We start from the raw sequence: 11,468 nt of genomic DNA on the forward strand, positions 1-11,468 counted from the left end.
ATTGCATCCAGAAACCCAAATCCCTGTCAGGGCTCTCCCTCCTGTGGTTTGCTTTCAGGAGCCTCTATTAAGCAACAGGGCATCCCCAAACAATGCCAGCAGAGACAAAAATCTCCTTTCCTTTTCATGATCTCCCTCCCCAGTGCTCTCTGGCCACAACAAACTCCAAAGAAAGATCTTTTCTAATTATTAGGGTCAAAATGGTTGGGGGGGCTGAGCTTTTCCCATGTACAAAGCTCATTAAAGAGCACTTGGACATTGGTGGGGCTTTTTATTAATTTATTTTCCTTTTCTATGGGTGTCCATCCCTGTGTCATTTCCCACAATGAGCTCGGGGTCTGAGCCTGGATATGTTCTAATTAAATGCAGTGGGAATCAATAATTGTGAGTTGTTGACACAGAGCTCCTAGATGAGAAAATCACACACTATTTTTAATAATAAATTAAAAATTTGCTATTAATAAATAATAATAATTAATTTTAATAATAAATTTAATCAACTCGTGATATCCAGTATAACATTATGTCTTATTTACATACCCATACTTACTTGGCACACACTATTTTTAATAATAAACTTAAAATTTGCTATTAATAAATAATAATCAATAATTTTAATAATAAATTAAATAAACTCCATTAATTAAACTCAAAATTAAATTTAATAAATATCCAGTATAACATTATGTCTTATTTACATATCCATACCCATACTTGGTATCACAAATGCACTCAAAAGTGTTTTATTTCTGTTTCAATATATCTTTGACCAGTAAAAAAAAAAAAAGAAAAATAGAGCTTCCATAAGCAGGATTTACAGTCTCTTTCAAGCAAGGTGGTTGTAGCACAGCTGAGATCCTACAAAAATATTGTTTTAGAGTATAGTACACATTCTGTAAAAAAACCTGACCTCAGGGGGTGAGCAGTCCTCTGGCAGTTTTGGGATGCCATCCAGTATTTTCAGGTTTGGCAAATTGGAGAACACACTTAGAGAGAGACAAAAGAAAAGAACAGAAATTGAGAAAAATAATCTTGGGAAATGTTGAGAACAAAAGAGACACCGATAAAAAAGAAACAGTGGATTCAAACATATCTAAAATGGATTTGGGTTGGAAATCTTGATTTGTCATTTGATGCAGAATTTATCTGATAAAGAGCTAATTCAAACTCCCAGATTTCACTTCATTGCACCACCTTTATATCCTCAGACCCAATAAAGCACTTCAAGAATCTGTCTTCCAACACTGACAATGAACACAATACCAGAGTTACACCAAATTGCACCAATATTTAATTGCCCTAAGAACAGGCAGATTGAGAGCAGAAACAGAATTAGGAATTGTTAAAAGGTGGTTTCTGCTTTTGTTCTCCTGGACTTGTAGATATGCAAATAATAAAAGGTGAAACCCATCATTTAAAATGTACTTTTCCCCCTTCCATGATGATATCTGCCTCCCTCCCTTTATCAGCACCACACTGCCAAAGGGATGCCCACAGGACTGCTGGAAACTCGGAAAGGTTTTCATTAAACATTTATTTTGAACTTCTCCTTCCTTTTTTCCCCCTCTCAGTAAGCAATGGGAGGAGGTATGTCCCATTTCAGACACACTCTGCAAGGTTTATCTTCAAAATATCAACACCTGGCTGTGTTTGTAGTGGGACAAAACATGCAACCATGCAGATTTTATAAGAGAGAAGCTTAGTATAGATTATATTCTCTTTAATTTCTTGGATTGTTATGCCTTGGATTGGAATTTCCATTGCCAGGGTCTGAGGCTGCTCTGTTAAATCTCCAGCCCATCCCAAAGGCTGCTCAAGGGACAGGGGGAATCCAGAAAAATCAAATGAAGGGAACTTGATTTTCTGCTGCTTTTGCTCCCATCTTTCAAGACATCCCCCTGATTCCAGCTCTGACATGTAATGCAATTTAGGCAGAAGCCACCGAGGATGCAAGGAGGCTGAAGAGAGTTTGAGTTATAGGTAGTTTCTATTAATAAAAGGGAATCTGATTTATCTGCCCTGCTCACTGTCTCTGAACTTGATCCATGGGCTTAGTTCAGTTCCAGAACTGCCAGTCATGCCATTAAAAAGCATCACAGGCAGTTTCTGAATATTTGGGGGCTTTTATCACATAATGGCTCACTAAGCCATGTTCCTGGAGCATTTCAGAGCATTAAAACCACAAGAAAAGGAAAACCTTCTTTAAAAAGTTTGTTTGGTTTGAGATCCCGTTCCTTTGAAACTCTGGCAAACATTATTTTGTGTTTATCACTTTTGCTAGCCACGAGAGGGTCAGACTTACAGCTGCCTGTATCTTTCCTGGAACTCACAGGGATTCCTCCTGAGGATGAGGGATTCCAGTGGGGTGTGCCTGAAGTCTGAAATCCCACTCAGGCTCGTGATGTTGTTTTCAGCAAGAGATAAGTGCTGAATCTGAGGGATCTTTGGCAGCTGTTTGAAGGATGTAAAGTGGTTTTTATTTACATTTAGCTCTCTGCATCTGTAAAGTACAAAGTGTATGGCATCACTATCACATCTGGGACAGAGCCCCTGCAACAGGGATGGGCTTTATACACTGGTTTATATTTTATTCCCTTATTTCTTTATATTGTACAACAGATGCATCATTATTTCTGTTCTCCACACTACAACTCTCCATACACCTAAATACACAACAGCAGAGTAGCAACAGATGGATTGTAAAATAAATTTACAGTTGTCACGGCCTCTCTGCTTGGGTTGTGCTCCCCCATCTCTTCACAGAGATTCCTTCTGTGTGCAACAACTTCCCCTTTTGGCACAGATCTCCCTGAAGCTGGCTGGACTCATTAATTATTCCCCAGGAATAAAAGGGTGTGATGTGATCTCCTCATTGGGTATTTTCAGCAATGAATTGATGGATTCTCACTCCAGCACCCCCCAAGAGCAGATTTGGCAGCTCTGAAGAGCCTGCTCCAGCTGTCACTTCAGGAAAATTTTGATTTCTGGGCTATTACATAAAAATAGAAACAGATTACATGAAAATAGAAGCAGGACATTTTGTCTACCTTGGCAACCTTATGGCACTGAGGTCTGTCAGGGAATTGTCCACCAACCAAAGCTTTTCCACCCGGATTAATCTGTGGAGGATTCTTTTGAGGTTTTCAATCTGGTAAAGATCACCCAGGTCCTGGAATGAAAGGTTCAGCTCCTGGGATGGGAAAAATAAGAGAAATCACTTTTTTTCCCCTTGCTTTGCAATATCTATATAATTAAATATAGAATTAGTCAGAGGCAGTGAAAATGAGAACACGTTTTATGCTGCTGCTTTTATAACAATTGGTGGTACCAAGTGCCAAATCCACCTCAGAATCAGAGGGATGGACTCCTAACTCTTTGAAAGGAAGAAAGAAACCATCTCTCAAGCATGAATTTGAGTGTCCATCTCCTCCTTCCTCCATGAGTGGGGTTACCAGTGTGTGGGAGGCAGCAGGACTGAGTGGTTGTGGCTTTTTGCTTTGGCCTCTAAACCCAGCTGGCACCAAAGGTCTGTGCAGCAGCCAGATTTAAATATTCATAGAGTCCTCACAGAATGGACTGAATTGGCAGGGAATTCAAAATTCATCCAATTCTACCCCCTGCCACCACCAGGGACACCTTCCTTATCACAGGTTTAAATTTATTAAATGCAGTGAGCAGCCAGCACGTGATTGTTTGGCTTCTTTACAGCTACAGTCCAAAGTGTTAATGAGGAAGTTTTACAGCACAGTTTTCCCAGTTCTCTTGCAGCCTCTTTTCCCATTTCTCTGTGTCAGTTACTTGTTTTCTTCTTTTCAGAGTATATTCTTCTTTCCTGAAAAACAGCTCTTCTTCTGAGGGCCCTGGTCAGAGAAAAAGATTTACAGTTGAGGATTGATACAGAACTGGCACTTAGTCACTTGCTGGAAGAATATATATTTATATTGCTGGGAAGATTCTGTAATGAAGAAATATATATAATATTATAGGTGTGTGACTTTCCAGGCTTCTGAGATTTAAATTAATGGGAAGATTTTTCTACCATTCCCAGGCCCATAATTCAGCCAGCAATCTGCAGTCTTTGTGCATGGTTGGTAAATGACAGATCTGCTACAGAACAGAATGAAAACCATTTCTGAAAGGTTGTTCTTAAGGACCTGAGCTCTAAAATTCTTCTTATTCCTTGCCATGCTGTGAGTTAGCCTTTGATTGTCCTGAGAAAGGAAAATGTTTCAGCTTCCAGAGCAGTGCCAAAAACCAACAGCTCCATTCCAAACCTCATTTGTATTGAGCCACACACACACTAAGACTTAAAGTCTTAATGAAAAGTTTAGAGCTGTGGGCATCTTCAAAATCCTGATTAAAGCAAGGACTGGCTGGAAATCTTCCACTGTTTACTCCCAAACATGCAAATACTGGATTTTAAAACCCATCTGTTCTTGAGAGTGTCTGTAGATTGTAATTGAGCCAATTTAGTCTTAAAATACAAGAAATGTGCCACTGTTTGCAGGGCTGGGCTTCCCTCTTGTTTGGCTGTTTGGCACATGGCTACTGCACTCTGAACAGTCAAATGTTAATCAGCTTCTGAGAGAAGTAATCAGCAGCACATTAATACTAAAATTTTTCAGTTTGCAGTTCAGGCAGTTGTTTTTCATTTTGGAAATCACAAAGGATAATTTCCTAATGATTAAAAAAATAAAGCGAGCATGGGCACTATGAGCTGAAATCCTGGAGTTTGCCATTCTTTTGAGAAGGGGCAGGATTTCAGCTCATCGTTTTTGAGGATGCACTCTTTGACTCGATGGAGTCAGGGCTGAGATGTCAAAGTGTCTTTTTGATCTTTACCTTCCCTCACTCGGGGGCAGAGGAGCTGATTCCCTCTCACACTGTGTTCCTCTATGTCACACCAGCCAAGATACTTGAAGGAGTCAGAGGGAAGCTTAAAAAAAGGGAAAAATAAAGATATAAAAATCAGTAAAAGCTCTTGAGGTTTTGGCACTGCATTTTCTCATATTTCTGGCCTTATTACAGCAGAAATGCCCCAGTCAGAGCCACATGCAGGAGCTGGTGAATGCTGTGGGAATTCACTGCTCAGTGGAGGTTGCCACAGCTCATCCTGGTTAACTCCAATAAATTGGCTCAAATATTGGAGGGAGCCTCCTCAGGGCTCATTATCCCCCTGCCCAGAGCTGCAGTTTGGTGCTCAAAGACTGAGGCAAATCCCCTGCCACTGCTCACCCCATAAAACAGAACCTTATTTACATTCCACCCCAGTTTTGGAGGATAGAAGGAGTTAAACAGAATCCTCTTCAAAGCTGAGGAGGACATTTCTGCCTTAGCTCCTCTTTTTCAATGTCTCTTTTCCAGAAACCTTCAATCAGACTGGGAAAACCAACACTTACTGGGAAAGGGAGCCTGGGGTCCCAGCTCTGCCCGAGGGTTCCTCTGTTTTGGGGTAAAACCAGTGGAATATTGTGGGCATCCCTCAGGATGGAGCAGTAGGAGGAGTAGAATTTCAAGAACTTCTGGTTGCTTGTAGTCAGACCTGAGGAACTAGAGAGGAGATGTTGAGCCAGCCTAGGTTCTGTCCAGGGAAACACAAATTTTGTTGGGTTTGTTTTATAATTACAGAAAATCATTACAGAAAATAAGCATAGCTCAGGGTAGGACTTGCCAGCAGGCAGCAGCCATATCCTGAGGGCAAACCATGGGCAGCCCCCTCACCTGAGCTGCATCTCCTTACACAGGTGTGTCCAAACACCAGAAAGAGGAATTTCCTGGCATTTTTTTAGAAATACTGAGTTTTGGAGAAAATGGAGTGCTGAAATTGTCCAACAGCACGATGTGGTTGTTCCCTTCTACCCAGGAGAACCCTGCTTTTATGGATCTGGGTTGGATGAAAAGATACCTCGTTTGTTGATTTTATTCCATTGTGCATGTGGTTTAACTCATTGTTTTACTAATATTAGTGTATTTATTTTAGTCTTTTGGATAAATTCTAGGATCTGGAGATCCTAAAACATCAGAGATCTGCAGAAAAGCTGAACTTTTCTCAATAGAGTCTTCAAATCATAGAATCATTATGGGAAAACCCTCCAAGGTTACCAAGTCCAACCTTCAGCTTGAAGCCATGTGTTCATGTACTCTCTTAGTCCCTTGCCTAAGAACACTTAAAAGTCACATTTTTACACCCCAAATGGGGCAATTTCTCCAATTGTTTTTCAGAGGGATTAAAGGATGTGCAGGCTGGCAGCTGCAATTTAGGAGTTTACCACGGAACAGTTGAAAGCAATGACTTAATTTAGTCAGGGTGTGCATCCAGCACACTGTAATTTGATGTTTATTCTACAGGCTTGGAGAGCTCTTGCCAGGGAGCCTCAGCATCATAAAGCCACTGGAGTCAGGAGCAGAAATTAATAAATAAAACAGAATAAACCAGAATAAAAAATGCAGGTTTGGGGAGGGAGGCAAGGAAGGTCTCATCGTGGGAGTAACAGGCTGAGCAGAGCATTTGTTGAAATGCACAATGACAGATTATTGGCAAACCCTGGTGATGAAAGGTGTCCTGGTGAGCTCAGCGCAGGAGCGGCCCTGGCAAACAGCTCTGCTCCCTTCTGCTTTATGTTGGGGTTTAATGGGGTCACAGCAGCCCCTGTGAGCTGTAGGTGACTCCCGGTGTCCCAGGGTGACGTTATGATGTTTGTATCCCCATCTGTGTGTTCTGTTCATGCTGGATATTGTGTTCTGCGCCTTCAAGACTGGCTCTGAAGGGTGAAAGTTTTGTTTGGGTTTTGCGATCAGCCGCTCCCCCACGGCTGGCGGGACACAGAGACAGGGCAGTACATGGCGCTGCTTTTGCTTTTTGCTTGGCTTTTCACTTTGCTCTTTCTCTTGCTTCTTCTCATTAGCTAGTTTAGTCCAAATTTCTTCCTGGATTGTTTCTCTTTTCCTTTTTTTGGACCTACTTGAACCTGCTCCAGACTGGGCCCTGGGAACACAGAGTTTGCATCGTGTGGCCCAGCGGGGCCTACTCTGGGCAGCGCTGCCACAGCGCCAGAGGGACTGAGAACAGAGTGACCACCCCCAAGAGAGACTTTCTGAGTTTCTCATCTTTTTCAGAGTGGTGTCACTCAGTATTGTTCATTTTGTGTGCTGGGGGGTGCAGTGCCTGTTAAATAAACAGGTTCTTTCCACTTCTCTCTGAAAAATCCTTCCCAACCCGGTTGGGCACAGGGGGTTTGCTTTCTGGAAGGGCCCCCTTTGGAGATTCTCTATCAAATTTGCCCTGAACTTGGACACCCTGGAAGCTGTGTGGGCTCAGCATTTCGGAAAATAACAGATATTTACTGAGGGACTTTTTGAGGTCACCTGGAAGCAAGCAGCCCCGTAAGGTGTGTGTGTGTTAGAGAGCAGCAGGAGTTCACTCACAGCAGCCCTGGGAAAAGAGGATTTACCTTGGGTAAATGGTAAAAAAAACCCCCAAAAAATAAAAAAAAAATGTGCTGGGAATTCTTGTTTAGTTCTATCTGTAAAAAAACCCTCTGAAAATAAAAAAAAAGTGCTGAGAATTCTTGTTTAGCTCTATCTTGCTGTTTGTTCTGCTTTTAGATCCTTTTATGTTAAATGAGATCAGAGCAAAGAAATTTGTAGAAATTATTTTGTGTTTAAGAAAAAGATCTATTATTTTGCTCAGTTTGGAAGTGATCTTTTAGGATGTATTCAAATGACTATTTATAACTGCAAGACTTTTCAAAACCTACCTTCCTCTCAGCTAGATACTACCTCCTCTGCTGAGACAGGAATATGCACTCCCAGCCCCTGGAAATGTGGGATAAAACATTTCAGCTGAACCATTTAACATGATATCTATTCTGATCTCCTGGCAGGAAACCCACTCAAAAAAACTCTGTACTGGTGATGGCAAGTAAAACATAAAGTTCCAGAAAAAAATAAAGATGTGATGGATACAACTTCCCCAGTCAGGTGGGTAGTGAGATTTCCATGGGAAGGAGTGACAGAAAGAAACATCTTTCATCTCAAAACTGCCTGGGTTTAATAAGCACCAGCTGGACCCCCAGATTATGTCACAGGAGATTTTTCTGGAGTGCCACACAGCTTTTCCCTCCCTTGCTTTGTTTACCTTCCTGTTTTGCTGCAGAATTGATGCAAAAGGAGTGGCAATGAAGGAGGCAGGATGCAATTCCAAGCAATTACAGATCTCACAATACATGAAAGGAACAAAATTTCCTGCCTTGATTGTGAGGCCCTTTGGCTGGATATGAATCTCCAATGACACCTCTGGGAGCAGCACACTAGATTATGTCAAGCATTAAGGGAAAAAAAATTAGATTCATGATGTCTGTCCAGGCTGAGTCATTTCCTCTCACTTCGCCTGCAGTGAGAAATTGGTGGTTATCATAAATCATGGGCCTAAATTCTTATGAGAGAAGAATTAATTTCACTAATGGAAAACCTCTGTGGCAATTGCATTCCTCCATTCTCCCTCTTTTTGGGGGCTGTGGGGGACTATTTATGATGTCCTTTAAGCAGAGGTGCTTGACTATATTTTAAGAATTCTGTCATAGAGGTTTGGAATGGAAACTTCAAAAGGTAATGGGGGAAAAAAAAATCTTGTGTGTGTGACCAGCTCCTAATTTCTGAGGTTGGCCCTCAGTCCAGTTCCTAACACGGCCATAGCTTTGCTGCTGACACCAAAACATTACAAAATTATTTTCCATCTCAGTAATAAACAAAACCCCACAAAACTGTACCAAACAATTCTTTGCAGGCACCTTGAAGTCTGCAGTGCTCCCTGTGAGCTGACAAGAGGGAGCACAGGCTGGGGGGTAACTGGAGGCACTTGTGGCCAATCCCTTGCATTTTACATTATTCTCCTCAGTGGAAGTCCCAGGGAGGAATTCAGTGCCTGAAGTGATTTGCAAACTGTCAGGAATGAGAACAGAACAGCTCTTGCCTTTTTCAGGAGGAGATATCAGGCTGTACCCTGGAAAATCCTGCACTGCTGAGCTCCCTGATCAAAGCCCAGCTCATCAGGATGTGGGGCTGGGAAATGTTCTGTCTCACTGACACCTTGGCCAGGTCTCCAGAGAACCCAGGGAGATGTTCTGCTCTCAGACACCTTGGCCAGGTCTGCAGAGAGCCCAGGGAAAGGTTCTGCTCTCTCAGACACCTTGGCCAGGTTTGCAGAGAGCCCAGGGTGCTCCAGGTTTCCTGAGTGCAGTGCAAGCCCCTCTGAGTGCAGCTGCCTTTCAGGGCAGGACACATTAAAAGCCACGAAAAGACTTTGAAGCCGAAGCTGAGCTGCTTCTGAAACTGCACCAGTGAAAGATACTGAGTGAGAAACAGAGTGAAAAGTCCCTCCTGTGTATGTTTTAGCTATTTGGCTGCTAAAAAAGGAGTGTCAGTCAAATCCTTTCTCCTCATGGAACAGCAGCCTCAACAAACAAACATCTGAGACTGCAGCTCAGGTTCAGCTCTGCTCCACAGAAAATGGGGAGCTCAGCTAAAGAGGAGTGGGGATATGAGCAAACTCTTGCATTTGGGTTTTGAAAGGCTTTTTGTCCCAGCCTTTTGAGCAGTTTTGGGGTCTGGTCTAGCTTCTCACAGCCTCATACCCAGCTGCTCTTAGGAATCAGCATTCTCCAGCAGGCTTAGCTTTCACTGCTTTCCCCTTAAATCTGAAATCCCTAGATAAAAGGTTTGGCAACCAGTAGTAGGGTTATTTATAACTCTTCACATATCAGGATTCCCGTGGTGCTTGCTACATCCCACCAAATCACAGCCCACATCTGATGGAAGGGGCCCTGCTCCTGTGGTTGAGCTCAGGGAGCTCTGGTCAGGTTCTTATTTAGCAGCAAAGTGCTCTCAGATCATTCAGTCCCGATGCTGTGGGAGTGAAAAATGTGCACCATTCTAAAGGAAGGAACCAAATCAAATGTGTTTCCAGATCATCTTGAAGGAATAGAAAAAAAAAAATTCCAAACTAGAGAAACTAAGAGCAATAAATCCTCCCAAAGCAAAGAGTTTGTACCACTGGGTGAGAGCTGCTGATTTTGTAGGCTCTAAGAGAGGTTCTGGACCTGCCCAAACCACCTGCACACATAAGTGAACACTCACAGGTTCCAAATACTCAAATATTTATGTTGTCCCAGTCAATGGCAAATGCCAAAGCCATAAATGAGCTGCAGGGATAACTTACCAGCACACCTTGTGAAAGTATTTAAGAGATGGCAAACTCAGAATTCAGGCTGTGCTTCATTTCAAATGCACACAATTTACTGCTCCAGAACAGCTCTGCTTGTATGCAAACATTTATTATGAGAACTCTCTGAACTTAGCAGAGTAGAAGATATGGACACAGTGTTTGCATGCTCTATTACCTTTCAATTATTTTTATAGGAGTTTTAGGAGACATCATGCAACATTTTGAAGCAGTTCTTCTGAGCGTAATTTAGTGACAAACACACCTGTAAGTTATGGCTACAAAGCATCCTTGCTGATAGCTGCAGCATCAATTATCTTGCTTTATGCTTCATAAAATTGCCCCCCCCAAGACATAATTAACTTAATTAGGTCCCATCACCATAATGATACACTCTTAGCATATTAACTAACATTTTCCTCTTGGATCCAGCTTGCACCAACACAAAGCCCACATCTCAATCCACACATTTTCACAGCAAACTCAACATTTTTGTTGGGACAGCTTTTTCCTTCCAGCAATCAGGCACTGACACCAAGAAAAACAGCTCTGTTTCAGCTCCTGTTTTCCCTGCACAGCAATCTCCCTCAGCAATACAGGCTGGTACATTTTAAAAAGACACTCAATCCTGTAACTCTATCTTTGTTGTCAAAGCATGTCAAGCAATGACTACAGGTTCGTGTCTCCTTGCACCCTCCTACCTTTCAGACATGTCTGGCTGCTGCATGAAATCCTCACATCTTGCACGGGGCTATTTGTCTACAGGCAGGGCTTATCTTCCCATCTCTGGCCCTGCTCAGGGAGGGAGCTCCAGGCTCTCTGGAGAGGGGGAACCTGCCGGGATCCCGATGGATGGATTCGCTGTCTCCAAGGAAACGCGGTCACCGCGCAGCGCTGCCGCCGCTGTCACCTTAGGAGCTATTGTTACCAACCTCTTAAGCACACCAAACAAATTCCTGGGCTGATCCAGCTGGTATCAGTGAGCTGGCTCTCCAGAAGGTGCCTAAAGATAGGTTGGTGATACCTGTAGCAGGATACGTGATCATCCAGCTGAATCTCTGGTCTGCGCGCGCCGGCCGCTTGACTTTCAATTCCTTTCACGGTTTTGCCCACTTGAAGTTGGTATTTTTGTTGCCTAAAAGATCTCCTGCTTCATTAGTGGCTTGTTAAATGCCTTATTAGTGTATCTGTCTGTTGGATGAAAAGAAAATACTTAAAGAGGCTCAGGTTTTATGTAATGTTCAGGAAG

The 11,468-nt window shown here is 42.6% G+C and overlaps 1 protein-coding gene across 4 annotated transcripts; it reads right to left on the reverse strand.

Moving 5' to 3' along the window:
* Positions 1-599: 599 nt before the first annotated feature.
* LOC134423472 (uncharacterized) lies at positions 600-11,124 on the reverse strand. Of its 4 annotated transcripts, none has more exons than XR_010029135.1 (7): positions 10,921-11,124; positions 5,400-5,550; positions 4,843-4,936; positions 3,742-3,860; positions 3,048-3,190; positions 2,331-2,451; positions 600-986 (listed from the first exon to the last, which is right to left on the reverse strand). XR_010029135.1 is itself a non-coding variant. In XM_063166442.1 (7 exons), the coding sequence occupies exons 1-7, from the start codon at positions 10,944-10,946 to the stop codon at positions 961-963; spliced, it is 729 nt and encodes a 242-aa protein (XP_063022512.1). In that variant the 5' UTR covers positions 10,947-11,124; the 3' UTR covers positions 600-960. The 4 variants fall into 4 exon arrangements, 2 of the variants coding, with proteins under 2 accessions (XP_063022512.1, XP_063022511.1); XR_010029134.1 differs by having other exon boundaries at positions 2,303-2,451; XM_063166442.1 differs by having other exon boundaries at positions 2,331-2,500.
* Positions 11,125-11,468: the final 344 nt, after the last annotated feature.

This window comes from Melospiza melodia, chromosome 12 (assembly GCF_035770615.1).
Source record: "Melospiza melodia melodia isolate bMelMel2 chromosome 12, bMelMel2.pri, whole genome shotgun sequence".
In the NCBI taxonomy this organism is placed as follows: Eukaryota; Metazoa; Chordata; class Aves; order Passeriformes; family Passerellidae; genus Melospiza; species Melospiza melodia.